The sequence below is a fragment of the Antechinus flavipes genome, chromosome 1 (assembly GCF_016432865.1).
Source record: "Antechinus flavipes isolate AdamAnt ecotype Samford, QLD, Australia chromosome 1, AdamAnt_v2, whole genome shotgun sequence".
In the NCBI taxonomy this organism is placed as follows: domain Eukaryota; kingdom Metazoa; phylum Chordata; class Mammalia; order Dasyuromorphia; family Dasyuridae; genus Antechinus; species Antechinus flavipes.
The window spans coordinates 306579120-306603210 of NC_067398.1; the positions used below are offsets into that span (position 1 = coordinate 306579120).

Here is a 24091-nt window from a genome sequence, read left to right on the forward strand (position 1 = left end):
CCAAATCCCAACCACCAATACCTTTACCCCTCCACCCACCTCCAACACATACACTCAGTCCTACTGCTATTTGGGGCATGAAAAGGGCTAAGTGCAGTCAGTGAGTTATTAATTTAACTTCCTGTGTGATACCAATATTTTTACAACTTTCACTGTAATTTTATAAATTAAAATCAAACTTGAGAGAAATGGTAGAACTAAGTATTATTACCTGCTTTTGGGATACTTTTAGGGCTTTCCTATTCATAGAACACTTTATAGAAATCATTCTTTTTAATACTCAGGATTAATACAGGAAGGTTAATACAGTACAGGACTTCTTTGTATATAAGTTCCTTCAGCTAGAAAAGTAGTTTCTGGATCCAGATGTAAGACTTTTTGGACTATATCACTTTTTTTTTTTTTTACCTTATCTATTCTCTCATTATAGCACTGTTGCAGCAAAACAAATAAAATATAGCAAAGCGTGCTAAATGCTGTCAATACCAAAGTGCAAAATGCTATGCTGAAGTTAAATGGTTAGAGTGCTGGGGGAATCCTTGCTGTATCTTAAGGATGACCCTCTGTATTTGCTGTTTTTACATCTATGGTTCTGTCACTAAGTAGTAAGGTGTCTGGTTGCTCATCCATCATGATAGCTTCCTGTCCATTTGAAACTTATTCAACTTGATACCAGATCCATTTTCAAGACTTTCAATCTTTCCATAACTTTCCCCCCCCTTTCTCTGTAATTAAAAAAAAAATCTCTTGATGAACGTCTCAATTTCATGCATCTGTAACGTGACTAAAAAGGGGAATCAGCACAATTATAGGTGAAGATTCAATGCAGATGTCAGGAATGAGGCCCTCCCCCACCCCCAAAGTAATTCATCTAAAAAAAAATCTTACTCATGGTAGAGAATTTAAAACTGACTGTGAGTGAAGGAAAATTATATGTTAGAGTGAAAAGAATGCTGGACTTGGATGTCAGAAGTGGGTTTCAGTACCAGGTCTGCCATTTATCTTGAACAAGGCATTTTTCTGTCAACCCTTTTCTCTTTTCTAAAATATAAAAGACTTGGACTAGAAGTCTTCTAAACTCTCTTCCAGCTTTACAATGACAATGTTCATAATTTTCATTATTCTAAAGAGAAGAAACTCCTAATATTTCCATGTGGATTTGTTAGAGTATATGATCATTTAAAGAAATCTATACTTTTAATTTTATATAGCCTATATTTCCCATAGTATCCTGCCTTCTATTCCTTCCCAAAGAGCCATTCCTTAAAATAAAGAATAAAACAACAGAAGAGGACGAAAAGCTCCACAAGACGTTGTCAAAGATGCTAATATTGTATGAAGTATTTTCTGTGTCATGACAGGGTGATTAATTTTATTTAATGACTATATCAGAATAATCACATATTTTCTTTCTTTTTTTAATAATATTTTTTCTAATTACATGGAAAGCCAAATTTCAATATTCATTGAAAAATTTTGAGTTCCAATTTTTCTTTCCTCTTTCACCTCTCCTTCCATTAATTCATTAAGCAATTTAATAGAGGTTACATATGTGCAATTATGTAAAATATATTTCCACTTTAGTCATGTTGCATCTCACATTTTGATCATATATCTAATCTAATTTTGTGATGAAGAGAGCTTCTACACCTAGAGAGAAGAGTGTGGGAACTGAGTGTGGTTTATAACATAGCATTTTCACTCTTTTTGTTATTGTTTGCTTGTATTTTATTTTCTTTCTCCTTACAGAAAACCTCTCCTGTATTCAGTTAACAAGAAGATTATATGATGATCAAGTGTGATGAACTTGGCTCTTCTCAGAAATGTGGTGATTCAAGACGATTCCACCATACTTGTGATGGAAAATGCCATCTGCATCCAGAGGGAGACTGCTTATAGATAGAATCATTGTATTTTAAATTTTATTTGTTTGTTTGTCTTTTTTGTATTTTCCCTCTTTTGTTCTGACTTTTCTTGTACAACATGACAAATATAGAAAATTTAAAAGGATTGTACATGTCTAACCTATGTCAGATAATTTGTTGTCTTGGGGAGGAGAAGGGTAAAGAAGGAAGATAGAAAAATTTGGAACACAAAATCTTATCAAAAAATTAAAGCTTTCCTCCTGAAAAAAAAAGAAAAAGCTTTTCTCAGGTCCTTAATTGTTAGTACTCTCCTTCTTTAATTATGAAGTAGCCATACCTGTCTGTATTTATGTTGTATCCCCAGTGGAATGTCAGTTCTTTAAGGGAAAGGTTGGGATATTCTCTTTCCTAAAGCTGTGTCTTTGTATTCCCATTGCCTTGTAAGTGGTAGACACTTAAATGCTTGTTGGATAAAATTGGAATTCTATCTTCCATCCAAAAAAGCCTTTTTAGTCATCTGGATCTTTGGATTCATTTTTTTCTTTGTATTTTTTATTTAAATGACTCAAATACTTTATCTAGTTTCACTCTTTTCTACACTCTGAATCTAAATAGAGATTTTTTTTACCCCCAATGGTGATTGCACCACCACACTGTGGCTCCATTTACTTGCAGCAAGCATTCATTAATATAGCATCTACAATAATCCAGAAATAAGAAAAAAGTAGGTACACTCAAAGAATAGGTAGAATTTCCTACTTTCTAGCTCACAAATCTGCAGTGTTCCCTTTCATAAAAACCTGGCAATAAGTCTGTTTCTACACTTTTCTGAACTGACAAGCCACTCTCTGAATTATGACCTATCAGATGAAAGGTTTCACATTTTAATGGAAGATGCAACATACATTCTAATAAGTCTTTAAATATATAGAAATTGAGGCAGAGAAGAAACTCTCTACTTGATTTTGATTAGTGTTACTGCTGACATTCGCCACACTTTCTTTTCTTTGTGCACCAGAACTATCTTAAATTTTTTTATGAGTAATTTTTGAGCTGTTCTTTGTAGGGTTATGATCTGATAGTAAATAAGGGTTCTGCTTTGTCTTGGAGCTATCCAAAGTTCAATAGTATAATCTACTTCTACCCCCATAGTTAGAAACTATATTAAATGAAACCCAATCACAGTAAATTAGTTGTATTTATGTCCTGAAGAAGGAATTTCACAGGCAACTTTAACCAAAGATCTGTGAAAACTAACTAGTTAATGTAGTAGACATTTTATTGATTCACTCCACAGAACATCATCTTACAAGTGCATGTGCAGTGTTTGCTTTGGTATGTATACATGAGAGCTCTAGACATGGGAAAGACACAATTCCCTGAATTCTCAACTTAAATTATCACCTAGGAGGGAGATATCTGGAAAAGTCTATAATGAAATTAGCCCCAAGGACAAGTTCATAGTAACAAAAGAGAAATTCCAAAATATTAGAAAATGGGAAGCAAAAAACTGTTCAAGATAGAAGGGACTTGAGGAATAATCTAGTCAAACTTCTCCTTGGTAGAGAAGATATAGCATAAGAGATAAAGAATTGTACCAGAAATAATGTAAGAAGGCTTACATAATCAGTCAGAGTCTTGGTTCTGCAATTAAACAGATGACATGCAAATCATTTTACCTCTCCAGGTTTCATTTTCCCCAGTTATAAAATGTAGATATTGGAGTAAAAGGTCCCCAAAACACTATTTACTTGTTTTTCTATTTCTACAAATCTATGCCAGGAACAAGAAGCACTGAATAGACCTCCATCTATTTAAATTTTCTCCATTTCTTCAAGAAGCACTTTAAAAAATAAATCTGCAAAATTAATTCTTGTGTAGCTGGTTCTATTTATTTGATTTTCTGTTAGTTTGATATTTTATGTTTTTGAAGATATGTTATCTTTTCTGTTCTCAAATATTTTTATGATATAATTATGCACACAGTAGGTTTTGATAATTATTTCCATTTATTCTGATTTTGTTATGATTTTACTTTGTTTATTTGCTATTTTGTTAATTTGACTTTCTGCCCTCTTCTTTTTAATCAAATTGGCTGGAGGGTAGTCTACTTAATTAGTTTTTCCTAAGAACAAGTTTTTAGTTTTACTTATACTTTACATATTTTTTTCTATTTTCCTATTTCTCCTTTGATTTTTAATATCTCAAATTTTGTTTTTGTTTTATAATTGTTGATTTTCTATTTTAAAAATGCACACTTTGTTCATGAATCATCTTCTCTTATTTGGCTAATATATGTTTCAGGCCTATGTTTTTTATCCTGAGAACTATTTTAGGTACATCTCAGAAAATTGTATGTTATTTTATTACTTTTTCTGTTACAGAATTATTCATTTCTTTTATGAATTATTCTTTAACTCACTCATTATTTAGGATTTGGGTATTAGTCTTTATCTGAGTCTGTATCTTTTATTTTCCCAAATCAATTGCTATTTTAACTATGCTATGGTCTATAATGGATGCATTTACTATTTCTGATTTTTTACATTTTCTTTGCAATATTTCTATGCCTTAATTTTAATAGAATTTCTACATGATTCTGAGAAATATGTATGTGTATATGTGTGTGTTCTTCAGCTGAATAAATTATTTACTTTTCCAGCACTCCAAACAATGGAAACATAAGAAAAATAAACAAATACAGAAACAAATGCAACAATAAAAGAACAGAAAGCTCATTAAGAGATTTCTTTCTAAAAGTATACAAAGAATTGGTATTTCTAAGAATGACATACTACAAGGCAATAACATAATTCTGAAAAGGGAACCCAAGATAAGTACTTCAGAATCTTTAATTTCATGAGGAATCCTGAGACTAAAAAAGAACTAACTAAATAAAGGAGCCTTGAATTAAAAAACAAACAAAAAAACCCCTAAATTTTAGAATACTCAATAAGGGAAGATAAATAGTGAAGAGAATGAAGGAGAAAAATCTTTTTATTTGAATAAATAACTGAGAAAAAAGAAGGAAAAATAAACAAAAAGGTAAGAGGAAGAGAGAAGAAGAAACTAATAAGTAAAGCACAGCTTTAAAGTCAGGGAAAGGGTAACAAACAAGAAAAAGATGTAGTTTAAATATAAGGGAAAGAGAACTTATGGGAATAACCTATAAATGCTCTGAATGTGTCTTTTTATTAACCTCATTTTTTCCATTAATCATTAGGTTCAACTTTGTAGATTATATCTGACTGGGTTGCATTTTGAGTTCCTTTGCTCTTTGGTAAACATGTTTTATCACCTCTTGCAGTCTCTTGTGAGTGCAGAATGGTGTATTACTTTTTTAAAAAAAAATATGCTGCCAATCTGTGGATTTCTTTATTTTTCCTGTATTTAGAAAAATTATGGGGAATTACTTCTTGCATTATTTTTAGGTGTTTTTAAAAATTAGTATCCATTGAAAGATTTGAAATCTTTTATTTGTCTCTATAAAGCCTCTCTTTGGGATCAATATATTTTACTTCTCTAGAAATAATTTTTTAATGTTATTTTTCCCTTCTCTTGTTCCAGACTGCTTTACTTCTGTATATTTGCATTCTCAAGCAATTATTTTATCTTTTGTTTCTTTCATGAGACTTTCCTGAGTAGATTCAAATATTTCTATTCTAGCAATATTTTGGCCATGCAAGCATTAAATTCTGTTTTCATACTTCTTATTCCTGTTTTGGATCATTCACGAACACGTGGGTATGTTTCTTTGCTCTCTTAGGAAACTGCAGTCTTCTGTTTCATAATATATTAATCCATTTTCTTTTGTCTTATAATATTTATCCATAAATATTTAGATTCAATTAGAACAGGGCTTTTAAAACTTTTTTTCCACTCATGACCTCTTTTCAGCCAAGAAATTTTTATATGGCCCTATGTATATAAAATTAAGTAAACAAGTCAAATAATTACCGATAATAAATCATAATTTTGCAACCTCCACATTCAGTTGTTAAACCCCATATGGGGTTGCAGCCCACAGTTTAGGAAGCTTGGATTTAGACCTTTAGGCTATCATATTTCCTTCTTCTATTAATATCTTTGCTGTTAGTTTAATTACTGACTCAAGATATTTGACTGAAATAATTCTCTCTCTCTGTCTCTCTCTCTGTCTCTCTCTCTCTCTCTCTCTCTCTCTTTTTCCCTTATGTTCCCCACTTGCTTACTTTTTTGATTCACTTCTTTTGATTGCAGGTTTAGTGGGGGCTGATCCTCAAAGTCTCTCTCTCATCCTCTCATACTAAGCAATGAACATTTAACTGATCTCAATCTCTACCAAGTGACTTCTGAAGGTGAAGAATAGAAGTGACCCTAGCTACATTCTGTGATTTCTCTTGAGGCTTAGGTGAATACAATACATTGACAAGTCTCTTTGCTTCTCAATTTTCTGGCTTTCTCTATTGCTGCACTAAGTGCTGACGTACTCCTGTCCTAACCCTAGTGAGCTTCTGCTTTTTGGTTTTCTGGGGCACTGAGAGGGAAAAAAAAATAGAGCTGAGTTTTGTTGCATAACAGTTGATCAGCTTATACATTCTTGGCCAAGCATATTTGGTAGTGAGGGGGGGAGTTATGAGTGAATCATTTAGGGTTTAGGAATTAGCTTTTTCTATTGATAGTTCATCAGGTTTTTAGTGTTATAGGCTGAGGATGGTAAACTATGGTGGAAGGCCTAATTTGGCCACCTGTTTTGAATAGCTTGAAAATTATGGATAGGTTTTTTTTTTCCTTTTATATATATAATGACAGTTTATTTAAAAATGTAAAAAAGCATTATTAGCTCAAAAACACTTGGCCAAATTTGGTCCATGTATCAAAATGGTCCAGTAGTTTGCAGAGTCCTAGCTTAGTCTATGGAGATAGCAGAACTTCCTTTATCTCTTACACCTTTTTACTATTTTAGAGGTATTTCAGAAATCATGAGAATTGGAGAAAATGTTTAATTTATCATCTTATCAGTCATATGATTTGGAAGTTGGCTCTCAAATTTCAAAACTGCCTTGTAATACATGTTGGATCCATAGGTCCCCAAAATTATTAGTGCATTTAATATGAGATTCAGCAATATCTTCTTAGTTGATAATTCTTTGACTGAGTCAGACCAGAAAATTAGCTCTACTATGAAAGGCACTCAAGCTACTCACATGCATTTTTACCAAATGATCAGAAACTGCTTAGCAGCAACTAGCCTACGGTGAGCGAGAAGAAACTGTTTCCTTGTCTGTGTTTATGGTCTTTGACAAATGGGTTTTCAGCTCATTCTGACAGATTTTTTTCACTGAATGATCCATCAACCCTTGCTCTCATCACCTGGATTTCAGTCTTCATAATAGTATTAAAATTCAGATGGATTTTATACTACAAATAAAAATGAATTTGAATGCCTCCATTCCCCACTGGAAACCCGAGCACTGTAAATGTCAAACAGGTCCTGCTTTTAGAAGCAATTCAGACATTTCAAAATGATGAGTTGCTTCCTGTCACCTTTGCTAAATTTGCATTAGTTTTGTGGTGCTCCTTCACCTGTGCAAGGAAACAATCTGTGGTTTGTCTTTCCATTTAGGGTGAAAAGCTCTGTAAGCACGCAGTATACCCTTATGACATATGATGAATGGCTGCCTATTTCTCGAACAAGCCAAGAAAAAACCCAACTGCAGCCCTCCCCCTCAGATTAATTAGCCAGTTAGACAGGGAAAACAAAATGCAAACCATACCCACACCCCAACACATGCCATGAATTTTCCCCAAACTATAAAGCACAGTCTGCCAAGTGACAATTAGATCAGTGTCTGAATGATGAAAAATAGATTTTAAGAGCCAAGAGAAATAAAAAAAAAAGTGAAAAGAAAAACAAACAAAAAACAAACCTTTGCTTCAATCATCAGACATAGATGGAACACACAACTGGGAACAGAGCAAGACTAAAGATTCAACCCCTCTTCATTAAAATGAGAACTCTCCAGCTTTTCAAATTCATGTGTTCTCATCCATCATTATAACTGGTCCAAAAATCAAGAAAAGAAGGTTCCTTTTAACTTAAATGTTCTTATGAAGTAAGAATGAGTAGGTGACAGAGCAGGGAAAGGAGGACAAAGAAAATAAAATTTAGAAAGGAAACTTAGAGCTTTGCATTTTCTAAAAAACAAACAAACAAACAAACAAAGAAATCCAATCTATCAAGCACTCAGCAATCTTGAAAATCTGATGCTACCCAAATAAGAACAGACAGTAGAAGTCTGTGCCAGACCTAAAACTATATTATAAAGCAGCAATCATCAAAAATCATTTAGTACTGGCTAAGAAATGGAGTAGTCATCACTGGAATGGGTTAGGTTCATAGGAAAAAATAGTCAATGATTATAGTAAGCTAGTATTTGACAAGTCCAAAGATCCCAGCTTTTAGTATAAGAATAACAAGTTTAGGCACAGGTAAGGGGTAAAAGGAAGAGAATGAGGCAAGGTGAAAAGAAAAGAATGACAAAAATCAAAATTTAAATTTTTTTTTCAAATCTTTTAAAAGTTCTTCCTTAACAGAAAGAAATCAAAGTTTTCTGGAGAACACTGCCGATTCTCCCTTGGAATGTGAGGCCTTTGTAAGATCCATAAAGGGCACCGAGGCTACCACTTCAGAGGGAGGTTGTATTATTATTTTGGCACTCTGTCATCTGCTGTCACTTCAATTCCACTTTATCAAATTACTGATTTTGCTAGAAGCGTTTGGATTAAGTGGAGAGAAAGGTACACACATCCAAACATGTGCGCACGTAGTTGTCATCACATCGATGCTGAAATTTCATAATTATATGTCATAGTGACAGAAGCACCAGAGTGCATTAGAAGAACTGGATTATGATCACTCAGGCTATCCACAGTTTACCGTTGAAATGTCACATCACATCTGTCTGTGAACAAGACAATAATGATGGACAGCAGTGTTTAGGGCTGGGCATTGTGCATGGCACATGGCAAGTGCAAATGCTTGTTGAAATGAATTGAAATGTCATAGAAAATTCATTGGATCAGGAGTCAGGAGACCAGGGTGTGAGCTTCCATTCTGCCATTTACTTCTTGGGTGACCTTAAGCAAGTACTTCTCTCTGGGACTTCCTCTCACCAAAGATAAAGTAAGGCGATGGATTTGATGATCTTATAACTTGGCTCCTTCCGATCTTCCCAGGCTCTTTCACCTCACAACCCAACATGTACCCTACTATTAAATAACCGATTTCCTTGCCCAGGATAATCCATCTCTTAACTCTAAGCATTTTCACTAGTTGTCCTCTTAGTTCAGGATAAGCCTCCCCTCTGCCTCCTGACTTCCTTCAAATCTCAGTTAAAATCCCTCCTGCTGTAAGAAACCTTTTCTGATCCCCAGTAATGCTTGTGCCTTCTGCCATGAAATTATTTCCAATTTATTCTGAATGTATCTTATTGGTACATAGTTGTTTGCATGTTGTTTTCCCAAAGAAAGTGAGCTCTTTGAGAGCAGGAACTATTTTTGCCTTTCTTTGTATCTCTGGAGATTAGCATAATGCCTTGCAGAAGCAGATGCTTAATAAATGCTTGTTGACTTGACTTTCAGAAACCTGGACATATAAATCTGTTACCAATGAAAACAGTCTATGATGCATAAAATATCATAGTCATTTGCATTTCCCCTTTTCCTTGAAAATGGTTTTCCTCAAAGTGGACCATATAGAAAGCATGTTATAATAAATAGACTGGCCTCTGTTCAAATCTGAACTCACATTGCTGCTGAAAAGAGAAATTAATAGAGAGAAGAAGGAAAGTTTTCTAATAAATGTGTGAAATTCACAGGACCTCTGGTGTCAGAGAGTGAGACTGAAGAAAATCTAATACTAAGAAGTATGACACAGTCTTAACTTTTTGAAAGCATCTGTGACTTCATTGATATAGAGAGCCCCCAATGTTAAAATTTCTTCTTCCAAGGTAAATTGGCGTTTCCTCTGAAACTAATAGATTTAAAAAGTTGTCTGTATTATTAAAAAGGACAAGAAAAGCAAGCTCAGGATCACAAGATTAGTATTTTTCAGGAAAAGGGTTTGAACCTAGTTTTTGAGGCTCTTCATCTGCTATACCATGTCACTTTTGTGAGACACATAATAGAATTTAATTTATTATTTAGTATTGTGTTGATCCCTTGTTCTCTCCCAGTCCTCCAAATAAAGAGTCAGCAAGGCACAGTAGAATGGGCTTCCAAGTGAGGGAGACGTAGGTTCAAAATGGTTCTGCTGCCACACACCAATTATGGGATCCTAAGTAAATTAATTATCTCTTAGTGCCCCATACTGTTATTACTTCAATTTCCCAGATGAGTTACTGATTTCTACCAATGAAAGAGTTTCTATATTAACAGGTTCTTAATCAACCTAATTCTAGATATACACACACACACACATACACAGCCCTTTCCCCCAGCACACTCACTTTCCCATTTGATGAATTAATGTGTTTAAACTTTTAGGGAAAAGTTCCTCTTTTTGTCTTTTATATTAAATTCCTACATGTAATTCAGTTATAAATGTTCTTTCCTTAAATCCCATTTGGAAAATGCATTACTTATTAATTTACCTTACTAACCTCTTAAGAAACAGGAAATAGGCTTGGATGTTTATATTCAGATACACATAAACTAGGATACAGTAATCAATGACGTTAACTGCCTTTTTATTTGCATTTTTACAGGAGATTTTTTACTGACATCACTTTCTAAAATAAAATCTCCCAGGTAAGTCAATTTGAATCTTAATTAATATTATTTTTAATCTGCATAAGTCAACGAACCAATTTGAATACTGTCTGAAGCAGTACTTGGGAAAAGGAAATGTCCTAAGTGCTGAGTGGATAATTTGGTCAAAGGGGACATGGAACAAGGCAGGCTGAGGAAGGATTACTAGAACCACATCAGAACAGATTTACAAACATTCATCAAGGATAACAACTTGCAAAACACAGTGATAGGTCCTTTTGATAAAATGATGAAAATCTCTTCGCCCTTCCCTCATTCTTTATATTTATGTTCTAATAGGTGGGATAGGTTGTCTACACAAACAAGCATAATTCAAGTTAGGATATAGAGGGAGCAAAGATGACATGCAAAATATTTTTAGGTAAATTTGAATATTGAGAGATCAGTTTCAGTTGGGATAGAAAAGTGAACTGAGAAAGGTTTTTCACAGAGGCATAACTGAAAAAAAAGAGAAGGAGTCTCAAAAGCAGAGAAAGGGATAGAATGTTTCAGTGATGATGGCGAGGAGGATGGTCTATGAAATTGAATAAGGGGAGGAGATGACACACGTCGTTTAGAAAATGACTTTCTTGGTCCAGTTTGTCTAGAACATAGCATACATAAAGGGGAGTGGACTAATGTGAAATTTACCTGGAAAGATAGGATGATATCAGATAGGAGAGGGCTTGAAATTCTGGATTAAAGAGCTTACATTTTATTCTAAGTAATGGAGAGATCCTAAAGGACTTTCTCCAAGGAAAATCAAAACTATACACTAGGGAAATTATTTACTAGTTGTAAATATATTTTGGAAAAGTGAGATCTCAAAATAGAGGAGGTGATTAACTAGAGACCTACTGCAGTATTACAAATGAAAAATGATGGGAACTCTGAACTAGGAAATGGAAAGATGAGGAGTCGACATGGGGACATATTTGAGTAGCAATGTGGAGGTAAAGCTTTTTCTTTTGGATTGCAACAACAGATATGGTCATAGGACTTTCTTGAAAGGGTAATCCTCTAAACCAATGACTCCTTGAAACCCCCAAATTATAGTAGGCATTCTTCATTGTGTGTGTGTGTGTGTGTGTGTGTGTGTGTGTGTGTGTGTATCCTTGCTATGGAAATAAAAACAGATATGAAAGGAACATCCATATGAAAACTTGTCAGTAAGAAAAGTCACAAAAAAATTAAAGTAATACATGATTATCTATTAATTGGTTTTCCTTCATGGTGTTCACATTATGGCCTCCAAAGATAAAAGATAGGAAATAAAAACCGAAATCTAGGAAATAGAATCCTAGAGATAATTACCTGGCTGTGGCATGTGCTGGCTGTCCATGTATGGTTGGTGACTGTGTGAGGTGTCTTGGAATTTCTGGGACAATGAATGCCAAAGGGCGGGAATCAGGCATAAGGATTGAATGCCAGTAGAATGCTGAGTGGTACACACTCAGCAAATTGTCAATATCATCATATGGATAAAAAGCAAATTAAATTAGAATATTAAGGAGTCACCTTTTAAAACTGGCTCCAGTGAAAACTTACAACAAATATAAACACTTTTAATGCTTTTTATACTAATTCCTATAAATGATTTTCATTTAAGATGTGTCATATTTATTGTAGAAAAACAGATTTAACCTTTTGAATAGAATTGCCTTGAATTTGTCTAATTAAAATCCGACTCACCCACAACAAAGTTTTTCTAGCAATTTTTTCCTTAAACACATACATTTATATCATACATGATATTAAAAAAAGGATTTTAAAATGGTGACTTACTTTTCTGTCCTCTACTTCCACGCAGGAATTGCAATCTGTTTTAATATCCTGAAAGCAGAAGGGGGAGGAGAGAAAGAAATACCACTGGTCAGTCATAGTCAGAGGACAAGTAGCAGTGTTTTTGAACTGTAACTTTTAAAAAGGCATCAAATAACCAGTTGTTTTTTGAACCATTACCCTTTATTGTGCATTAGGGTAGCATACACCTTCACATTCGCATAGTTGACTTACCAAGGGCTTATGAAAGCCTTATTAGAAACATGTGGGGTGAAGTCAAAAGCTATGGCTCAGAGACCACAGAGAAATGCTGGAATCAGCTCATAAAATAAAATGCCATCGTGAAGTTGACTTTCACGTCTGGAATCACTGATACTAAAGAGAGGCAATGTCTTCCTCAATTTAACCTTAGACACTTTTCTATATGGATTCATCTAACTACACTTCCCTATCTCATAAATCTATAAACCTATATCTACTAAAGTTTACCTTAAACCAAGAATATAGATGCATTGTTCATTCTTCAAATTTCACTGATTCTCTGAAGTAATCATTAAGAAGTACATCCAAGTTACTGACTGTCTGGTGCATATGCACCCCAAAGATACTATGTTGTTTAGTAAGACTTAAGTGCAAAGTGAGAAGCAGCATGCTGTTGTGGACATAAGGAAGGTTCTGGCATTGGGAAGATCTGGGTTCAAATCCTTTTGGCACAAAATGACTGGGTGATTTGGGGCAAGGCTCACAAGAACCGCCCCCCTCCCCATGCAACTCTTGAAGAATCTAGGAAGGAGCTTCAACAACTCTACACTGATGAAATCACATGTGTAGACCAAAAAAGATTGAAACTATACCAGCAGCAAAATGTTTGTTGGAGGCAGCAATTTTGAAAAACAAAAACAAAAACAAACTTACATTTCTAAATGACCTTCCTCCCAAAAGGAAATAGCACAGATACTAAACACTCAGTTCCATTAAATGCAAGCACAGAAGACCATTCATCAGGTGTGGTGATGAGTATATATCTCCAGGTTAGATCATTTCCAGAGGTCCTCAAACGATGGCCGCGGGCCAGATGCAGCATCTGAAGATGATTATCCCCCTCACCCAGGGCTATGACCTTTCTTTATTTAAAGGCCCACAAAACAAAGTTTTTGTTTTTACTATAGTCCGGCCTTCCAACAGTCTGAGAGACAGTGGACTGGCCCCCTATTTAAAAAGTTTGAGGACCCCTGAATTTTTAGATCAATGCTTCTTGAACTTTTTTCACTTCCACCTCTTTTCAATCAAGAAATTGTTATATAACCCAAGATATAGGTACAGAAACCAAACATTTACTGATAGTAACTCATAATTTCATGACCCCCACATTCAATTATGAGACCCCATATAGAGTTTAAGAAGTTTTGATTTAGGCAACATGTCCCTCTTTTCTCCTCAGGGGTTTAATTTTGTCCCCAAGGTTTAAGAGATTAAATTGTCTTAATTTGCTTCCCCTCCTCAAGTTAGAGCATACCTGAAAACATTAGAAGGATGTAAAATTTATAGCCTCAGAGAAATAAAGGCTCAAATAATGCACTTTGGGCTTTTCCTAAGAAGAGCTCCCCTCAAATACATCTGCCAAGGAAAGCGAGTAATGGCAGATTAACACATTATGGGAGTGATGAAAATAACGCAGACTTCTCTGAGATGAAAGTTGTTATTCTAGAGACAAGGTGACAACCTCTTCTCAGGTATCTGTTGCATCACTCTCACTCTAGGATGCCTGTATTTGCTTTCTCTCCTCTGCTGGAAATCAGATGGATTTTGTAGGAGTAGCCTGGATCAGATTTAGATTCAGTCAGTGAAAGTGGCAGGTGTTAATCAACTAACTAACTACATAAATAAACCAAGAACTGGTTTTTTATCTGCCATTGAAGACCAGGCCAGCAACATACAAAGCCATCTGGCCCAATCAGCACTCTTGCCATTTCCCCAAGATTATTCAATTTATTCTTGTCAGGATTAATTTACTAAACCCATGCTGGATTTTTTTATTTAGATGATATTGTTGGTTTGTCATCCTGCAGATCAACACTGCTGGCACCCCGGGGGACTGCATTTTGCTTCTGAACAATGTTGGACCAAATTGGAAAAATGTCACTTTTTCAGTAACAAATTATTGTTGGTATCATGCCTTGTATATCTTGTATCTCTGGATGGTCTATGACCTGACCTTTTCCAGAAGAGAAGTAGTCAAGTAAGTACTTCATCCCAACTTGATGATTTAGCTTGGAAAATAGTTCAATTCCCCAAATATGAATTCTGAGCCATGTACTTCTGGATAAACATTAAATTTCCCTAAAGAAACCAATAATTCTCCTTTCCACACTTAGATCTCTAATTAACCCCTACCTAACCTGCTAGCAACAAGCCAACAAGCATTCTGTGCATATGTGTGTGTGTGTGTGAGAGAGAGAGGTGTGTGTGAGAGAGAGAGAGACAGAAAGAAAGAGAGAGAGAGAGAGAGAGAGAGAGAGAGAGAGAGAGAAAGAGAGACAGACAGAGAGAAAGAGAGACAGAGACAGAGAGAAAAAAGAGATAAAAGATAGACATACAGAAAGAGATGGAGGAAAAAAGGAAGGAAAGAAGATGGAAAGAAGAAAAATAATCGGACTAGGTTTAATTTAATATGGTTTAGAAAAAGATCTATTTTTAAAGCTTCCCTTCCATATGTCTTTAGACTGAGTTCCTTTTGGACATCAAAATACTCTTACATCGATGCATTTTTCAGAAGCTGGTCATTCCTTGTAGAATTCTTCCTCTTTTGTAATTTAGCTGTTTCAGACGGGTCTTGTAGGTCAGGATCATAGAGGCTTAAAATATGGGTCACTCAAAAGCATATGCCTACTATCTTGGTTTTGTGCATTCACATCATAAAGTTAACCCTAAGTGTATAATGGCCAAAGGTCCACGTGAATGGATTGGAGAATGAGGACTGATTGTTCCAAGGCAGCCATGGCAAATTCAGACAGGGAACAAGAAGCTTCCTGTGGTTATCCTTTATTCTGGGTATTTTGCCATTTATCACTAAGGAAAGGATGGCCTGGATAAGAAACTAATATGCTGAGATCTAAGACTCAGCAGAGGAAAGTGATTCCTTTACAAAAGGCCAGGGTCGGCTAATCCTTTGCCTGTGTACCCAAATAGATTCAGGTGCTCCTGGAAGTGAGTCTTTATGCTTTTAAAATGAGAACTGAGATGCTGATGATAATTATAAATTAGAGAAGGTCAGTGAAAGGAAGCAGGACAGTTTGTTTATATACTGATGCATGTTAAATTTATCCAAACCATACTTCTTTTGATTTGGAATTTATAAAATATGCCAGTGGGACACAAATGTCTGATCAGTGAGACTCTTAAGTTTTCTTTTTCCTTGTGGATTTTCAGTTTCTAAGGTTCAGGAAGTCCCATTTCAGTGGCTAGATGGTTCAGTGAGGAGGATTCTGGATCTCAACTCAGGAAAACCTGTGTTCAAATCTTCTTCAGACATTAACTATGTAAACCTACACAAGTCTGTTAGATTCTCTCAGTTTCATTTTCTTCACCTATTAAAGGGATTATAATAGCATTTACCTCCTGAGGTTCTAGTGACAATGAAGTAAGATAATATATGTAAAGCACTTTCAAATCCTGAAAGCTGTATATAATTATGACCAAAATGATGCCAATAGCTTCTCCCTAGTCATGAGTTTAGAAGTTATAATTTATTTTTGTCTGTCATATGTTAATCACAGATGACACTATATGATTTGCGGATATTTCATTAAAACAAGGTCAGACAAAGTAACAGAGCACTTACTCAGTGAAGGTATTTATGGAGTACAACACAATGAAATAAAATAATAATTCATTTCAATTCAAATAACATTCATGAAACACCTCTTATTTGCAAGGCATTGTACTAGACCCACATGCTGTAAAGATAGAAAACATTTAAAAACAAACTAAAAAACAAACATAAAAACTACTCTTAAGTAACTTACAATATATTCTCCTAGGGGGCTATAGAATATATATAGATTAAAAAATTACAAAGTAATTATAAGGGTGATTTCAAACAATAAGTAGAAGTAATTGAATATATGAGGCATCAACCAAACTAAGTTTTAAAGGAATTATGGGAATCTATAAAGTGAAGATGAGGAGGGTACTGATTCTGAATATGAGAGCTTTGGTCCTTGGTGGATCTACATTCAGATCTCTTCCTTTTCTATTTATTTAAAAACATTCCACCTTGGGTTTTTCTCCTTTCCAGGTCCATTCAAGTTTTGAATTCCTTACCTGTCCCATTTAGGTACTTAAAGTTATTAGAGCTACTCTCAGGTCTATGAAACAGACATTGAATATTTAAATCCATAAGGTCTTTTTCATATTCATCTCAAAAATAAACTATTATAACCATACATCAATAACTATTTCTCTGATCTGACCATTCTAGAGAGCAATTTGGAACTATGGCCAAAGAGCTATAAAACTATACATACCCTTTGAACCATCAGTCTCACTACTGGGTGTGTATCTCAAAGAGGTAATAAGAAGGGGAAAGGATCCATATGTGCAACAATGTTTGTAGAAGCTCTTTTTGTAGTGGAAAGGAACTGGAAATTGAGTGGATGTCAGTCAGTTGGAGAATGGCTAAATAAGTTATGGTATATGAGAAATGATGAGCTGGCTGATTTCAGAAAAGCCTGGAAAGATTTATATGAATTGATGCTGAGTGAAATGAGCAGAAACAGCAAAACATTGTACACAGTAACAACAAGATTAGGTGATGATCAACTGTGATGAACTTGGCTCTTCTCAAAAGTGTGGTAATTCAAGGCATTTCCAATAGATCTGAAATGGAAAATGTCAATCACAGCCAGAAAGAGAACTATGGAGAATGCATAAAGATTGAAACCTAGTATTTTCACCTTTTTGTCTGTGCTTTTTTTCGTCTTCATTTTTTTTCTTTTGATCTGACTTTTCTTGCACAGAATGATAAATATTAGGTTTAAAAGGATAGAACATATTTAACCTATATCAGATTGCTGGCTGTCTTGGGGAGGTGAAGGAGGCAGAGAGAAAAATTTGGAACACAAATTTTTACAGAAATTAACATTGAAAACTAAGTATTTGGAAAAATAAAATACTGTTGAGAAAAAAAAATATCTTCTGTTTCCCAGCACTCTTAGTCCACCAGAGTGTATTTAAAAGAAACTTTTGCAGACCAAGTTCCTTTAAGTCTGTGTGAAGGTCAAAGTTCTATTGGCTCACTCCTATTCCTCCAAAGACAAATAATCACAACAAAACAGCTTTTGCTGCTTTGCCCCCAGGTCAAAAGAATCTGCTACTTTAAAACAAAAACAAAAGAAATGCTTCTTGGAAGTTGATTCACAATGGGTGAAAACAAATCACACACAATAAATGTTTACACATCACTGCTGAAAAAGGTTGTACCATGTATTGGAAAACTTAAGTTTTACATGGCATTTTTACAAAGAACATTTCTTCTTATAACTGGGGCATTTGTTTTTATCATGGTTATGTCATTAATTCATTTTGACCCAAGAGAATCAAGAACAGGTGGCAGTAAGAATATAGACTAAAAGGTGGATGACCTGAGGCTGTGTAATGCTGGAGAAGCTGCAGCAAGATAGAGATTAGAGGATTTAATATGCTATTAGTGGGGAGTAGGACTGGCCAAGCTGAATTGGATTCTTGTCTCAAAGAATTCAGCAACAAGCCAGGGATTCCAGAGACTCTTATAGGTCTCCCACAATCAGAGAAACAAAAGAAAGGCGGTGGTGTTTAGAGTACTAGTGAGTGGGAACTCCAGGAAAAGACCACAAATTCAGTTCTGACAGGTTGGAGTAAAGAAAGAAGAATCATAAATTCTGATAAGTTAGGAGGGAAGAAGCTAGGAAACACTGTTTGGTTCAGAGGGTCCCATCTAAGTATTTGGGATAAGCCATCTGGAGTTTTATGATTGTTTGGAATGCTAGAGTAGTCAGGGCTCCCAGCCCTAATTTCTCAGTCCTAATGGCCAGGAAGGGGGGTTGCTGAGACTGAGGCAAAACAATTCAGGGAAACAGTAGGGAAACTGAGGCATAACAGCTGGAATCCTGAGCTCTATAGCTAGAAGTTGCACGACTCTTGGCAAATTATTGAATTTCTTGGAACCTCAATTTATACAACTATAAAATGATGATAATATACCTCACATCCTAATCACCTTATAAGGTAGTTATGAGGATTTATTGTGTAAATCTTAAATAATTATATCAGCATGGCTTTTAATATGCAGTATCAAATGAACAGACAATTTTCAGATGATGAAATTGAAACTATTTCCACTCATATGAAAGAGTGTTTCAAATCATTATTGATCAGAGAAATGCAAATTAACACAACTCTGAGATACCACTATACACCTGTCAGATTGGCTAAGATGACAGGAAAAAATAATGATGAATGTTGGAGGGGATGCGGGAAAACTGGGACACTGATGCATTGTTGGTGGAACTGTGAATGATCCAACCATTCTGGAGAGCAATCTGGAATTATGCCCAAAAAGTTATCAAACTGTGCTTATCCTTTGATCCAGCAGTACTACTTGGGCTTATACCCCAAAGAGATACTAAAGAAGGGAAAGGGACCTGTATGTGCCAAAATGTTTGTGGCAGCCCTGTTTGTAGTGGCTAGAAACTGGAAATTGAATGGATGCCATCAACTGGAGAATGGTTGAGTAAATTGTGGTATATAAACATTATGGAATATTAAAGAAATGACCAGCAGGATGAATACAGAGAGGCTTGGAGAGACTTACATGAACTGAAGCTGAGTGAAATGAGCAGAACCAGGAGATCATTATACACTTCAACAACGATATTGTATGAGGATGTATTCTGATGGAAGTGGATTTCTTTGACAAAGAGAAGATCTAACTCACTTACAACTGATCAATGACGGACAGAAGCAACTACACCCAAAGAAAGAACACTGGGAAATGAATGTAAACTGTTTGCAATTTTGTTTTTCTTCCCGGGTTATTTTTACCTTCTGAATCCAATTCTTCCTGTGCAACAAGAGAACAAGAGATCAAATCTGAAGACTATCAAATTATAGTGATATCTTTAGTGTCAGGATGATAGGAATCAGAAAAAAAAAAAACCCGAAATCAAATCTCCTCTCTGTCACTGGTAAGCTAATAGACTTTTACAAATCTTTGCCTTCATTTTTCATTTGGACCTTATTTCATAAGGTAAAACCATTAACACTGGTTTCCTTGATGTTCTTCAAACAAGACATTGTGAGGACTCTAGGCATTTTCACTGAATATCTTCTTGCCTGGATTTCTCTCTCTCCCTTAACTCAGCTTCCTGTCTTCCTTAAGCTCCAGCTGTGTATATGAGTAGAATTTGCTTTTTATTATTTTTTTAATGAGTTACTATGTATTGGGGAGAAGGGCAACTAGGTAGCACAGTGAATAGAGAGTTGGTCAAAGAATCAGAAAGATGTAAATTACTGGCCTCAGATTTTTACTACTTGTGTTACCCTGGATAAGTCACTTAATTTTGTCTGCCTTAGTTTCCTCATCAAATAAACTGAAAAAAGACATGGCAAACCACTTTCTTGTCTTTGCCAAGAAAACCTCAAATGGGATCATGAACAGTCTTACACAAATGAAAATGACTGGAAAAAGATCAGATTGTTAAGGATAATGAGAACATTTTAATCAATGTAGACATTTTAATCAATGGGACATAAGTCCATCTAAACAATACACAACTATGAATTTAATTTGAAAGAATAAAAACTTGAACTAACAGTAAAGTAAAAGTAAGACAAAAAATCTAAATTATAAAACCTCATGGGTAGAAGCTATATACATAAAAAAGAATATTCATTTTTTGCAGTGAAACATATTACCCTCCCACTAGGATCTCAATTTTAGTTTTTGCATGCATTATCACAAATAGCCAGCAGATGGCAGCAAATAACTTTGCAAAGACTTCTTGGAAAAACTATAGGAGTGTCACTAATACTAAAAACTTCCTGAAATGCTAAAATCCTTGTGTTTCTTCAAAATCTAAACCTCAAAGACTTATATGCTCTAATTAATAAAACTTAAATTACTTGATATGTATGAAGCAACTTTACAAGACATGGTATGATTACGTGATTAAAAAAAAAAAAAAAAGACTCTCCATGCAGAAATCAACTTTACATGACAAAAGAAAAAAAAAAATCCTATACCATAAAGATCCCCAAGAGGAAAAAAACATATTTTCAATGTATTTTACCTTATGAAACGAGGTCCAAATGAAAAATGAAGGCAAAGATTTGTAAAAGTCATTAGGTAATACACAGAGAAATCAATTCAATTATGTAGTATACTTATGTATATTGACTTTAATATAGGAAGCTTTTTAAAAAAATGAATTTGGCTCATACATAGATTTGAAAATGAGTAACAAGCTATGTGTTATGTACATGTATGCACATGCACACACAAGGCACATATGAGTATGTACGTGAATATATATTCATATACATATATGTATGTAAGTATGTAAGTTTCCCTTTTGGAAAACTCATTTGAAGTGTGTAGCCTATATTCAAATTTAGTATAATATTTAATTTAGTAGGGGGCAAGTTACGGAGGCAAGGTCAAAAATTCTTTAAATTTTTTAATGTGTGGAAGGACTCCCTAGGTATGAAAGGATAATTAAGGTGGGGGTTGGAGAAAGGGTTCATCATACAGAACAAACTGTCAGCCTGTTTCAAGGGGACCAGAAGGTACTGTCCAAATGAAAATAGCAGATGCTCCATCCTAGATTCATCACCTCTTTCCCCACCCCCAATGGCTTTTACATTCCCTTCCTGCGTTGTTCAGGCAGCTGCTGCAGCCCGGAACTTGGCCATTGCCAGCAGATCTGCCAGCAGAAATGAGCTGGGATCTATGCCTACTCAGATTCCCCCTCCTTTCCCCCCCTCCCCCTCCCCGGGTCTCCTCAAAATTAAATTTAAAGGAGAAGAGAAACCTCTACAGGTATGTGCAATATGTCACAGAAGTGGACCCAAACCAAGGGTCTGCTTGAAAATAGAATCCATGCATTTGCATCACAGTAGGGGCTTAATGAGTGCCTTTTAATTAATTGTAAATGGAATTACCCATATCAGTTGTAAATCATACTTGTTTTTATACCAGACAAATAAGTGCTACTAGAGTTCCAAAAAAGAATTCTTTTAAAAGTATTTTTCAACTATTTTCCAACTCTACAAGTCACTGAATTAAAAATCCATTGAGTGAAAAGGAATAAAATCAAGAACAATATCCTAAATTCTAAAAGTCCAGACCTTATTACTTGGGCTCCTGCCAGCTAAGTAGCTTCTACTTGTATTTATGTAAGGATGCAGAAATTCAAACAAGCAGTCAAAACAGCAGTACACCCATAACAACAAAACAACAACAAAGACAACAATAAAACTCAACCCTGTATTTCTTTTGGCTTTTAACCTTTTGGACAAATCTCAGCACTTCAGCACTTCATTGAAACATAATGTGTAAATTATAGGTCCATTGAAGGTCTAAAGGAAAAAAAAAATAAATGCTCTGCCAACATATCAGGAGCAAGGAGTGAGGTGAAATACAAAGTCAGACAAGCCTCTTTTGATGTACCAGAAGTAGCTGCATTTAAAATAAACAATTGAATAATCACCATAAAAAAAGTAAACAAGTGCAAAGAACTTGAAGGATCAAAAGCTTGAAGATATCTCCATGACCATCTAGTGCAATCCCCTGCCTTTACAAAAAAGGAAACCAAGATCCAGGGTAAGTAAAGTGACTTGCTCCAAGTCACTGTAAGTGGCAAAACTATTTGAATTCAGAGACTTTACTCCAAATCCAGGAGACAATGTTGTTAGGCACACCTTTGTGGGGCTCTGTGGGATGCACTTGAAAGACTCAAGCCAACACTTCTGATAAGAATAGATGCTTGCATCAGGGGGAGCCAAGACTGCATAACAGCACCACTCCTTTTGATTTATAAATAGCAAGGGGAAAAAAAAAAGATGAAGAAAAAATGCAGGCTAGTTTAGGGAGGATGTGAAGGTGAAACTGTCCTGTCTGAATAGGGAAGATTTTACTGTACAATGATGCCCTTTGGATCTGGAACATAAAACTGACGACCACATCAGATTGAATCATCTAGCTGAAATTTGAAATCTTCACATGGAGAAACAAAGCAGACTAGATACAGATTATGAATAAAAATTGTCATTTAATTATTGGCACTAAAGGATTTCAGGATATCTAAATTGTGTTACAATTGTAATACACTTTTGGTAATAAAGTTACTTAGAGATTAAGAAACTGAAACATGAAAAGGTGAAGGAACTTTCTGAAAGTCACTCAGTGCCTCTGTAACTGAGGAGATCCAGTTTTTAGCGTAAAGAAATAACGCCTTATATTGGAACAGCATTTTCTCTTCAAATGTTCTCATATTTAACATCTCATATTCTTCTCACAACAATCTTGTAATGCACAATGGCAGACTCCCCTCCATTTAACAGATAAGGAAACTAAGTCCAAAAGCATCCATTCAGTGTCAGAGAAATCAGAGTTATGTAGTACTGAGCCAGGCTCAGAGAAGTTATGTAAGTTAGAGAATTATGTAGCAAATCATTTCCTGACTTCCAGCCCAGGATTCCTTCTGTGGAATTATGTATACTAATTAAATATCTCTTTTCTGTGTTTAGTAAAAGCTAGGTGTGTCTATCATATCTATGTTGGGTGTTACCAAAGTGACATTTTTTAGTTGAGGATGGAGCATAGCAAATAGAGTCAGACATATAAAGGTCCATGCTTTTTGCTTCTGACAGTAGATTTAATTTGATGGAGGGTCTTTGGTACCTCTCTAAGATTTTAGTTAAAGATGAGCTATATTCTGCTTAAGCATATTAAATCAAAGGTCCTTGACAACTATACTGTATTCTTATGAAATATTAAAAACATTTAAATCAAGGGAAGGGGAAAATAAACAAGTATTGTACATACACACACACACACACATACACACACACACACACACATATCCCTATAAATACATCCTCAGAGTTAAAAGACACTCAGAGGTTATCTAGTCTAACCTGTGCTTGACTAAAAGTCCCATTTCCTATATTTCTGACAAATATTTCCTACAATTGTAGAATTCAAGCAATGGAAAACTCATAAATCCCATACATGTTTCATTGTTTAGTAGCTTTGAATATTTGCAAGTTGGTTTTTCCCCCTTTTTATTTCATCCGCTATCCAATAATCTTCAATGCCTATTTCATCTGATACCAAATATAAAATCTTCTGCTTGAAAATATATTATATCACTTGATTTGGGGTATTTCATTAAGTATTCCTTTTGAAGTATCATTCTCTCTCTCTCTCTTTCTCTCTCTCTCTTTTCCTCCCTTTTTCTCTTACACACACACACACCCACACCCTCCCTTGTTTCTGCCTCTTGCCTTCACTGGCTTCCTTTAAGTCCTAGCTAATATCCTACTTTTTATAAGAAGACTTCTTGGGTCCTTCTTAATATTAATGCCTTCTCCCTCCTGATATTTTCTACTTTATT

The 24091-nt window shown here is 35.0% G+C and overlaps 1 protein-coding gene across 26 annotated transcripts in view; it reads right to left on the bottom strand.

Annotated features, from left to right (window-relative positions):
* Positions 1–24091, bottom strand: part of RBFOX1 (RNA binding fox-1 homolog 1) — a 1699751-nt gene that overhangs the window by 1028641 nt on the left and 647019 nt on the right. For all 26 annotated transcript variants that reach the window (XM_051964083.1, XM_051964074.1, XM_051964056.1 and 23 more), the window contains one exon: positions 12441–12488. In XM_051964083.1, coding sequence (XP_051820043.1) covers positions 12441–12488 — 48 coding nt within the window. The remainder of the gene's footprint in view (positions 1–12440; positions 12489–24091) is intronic.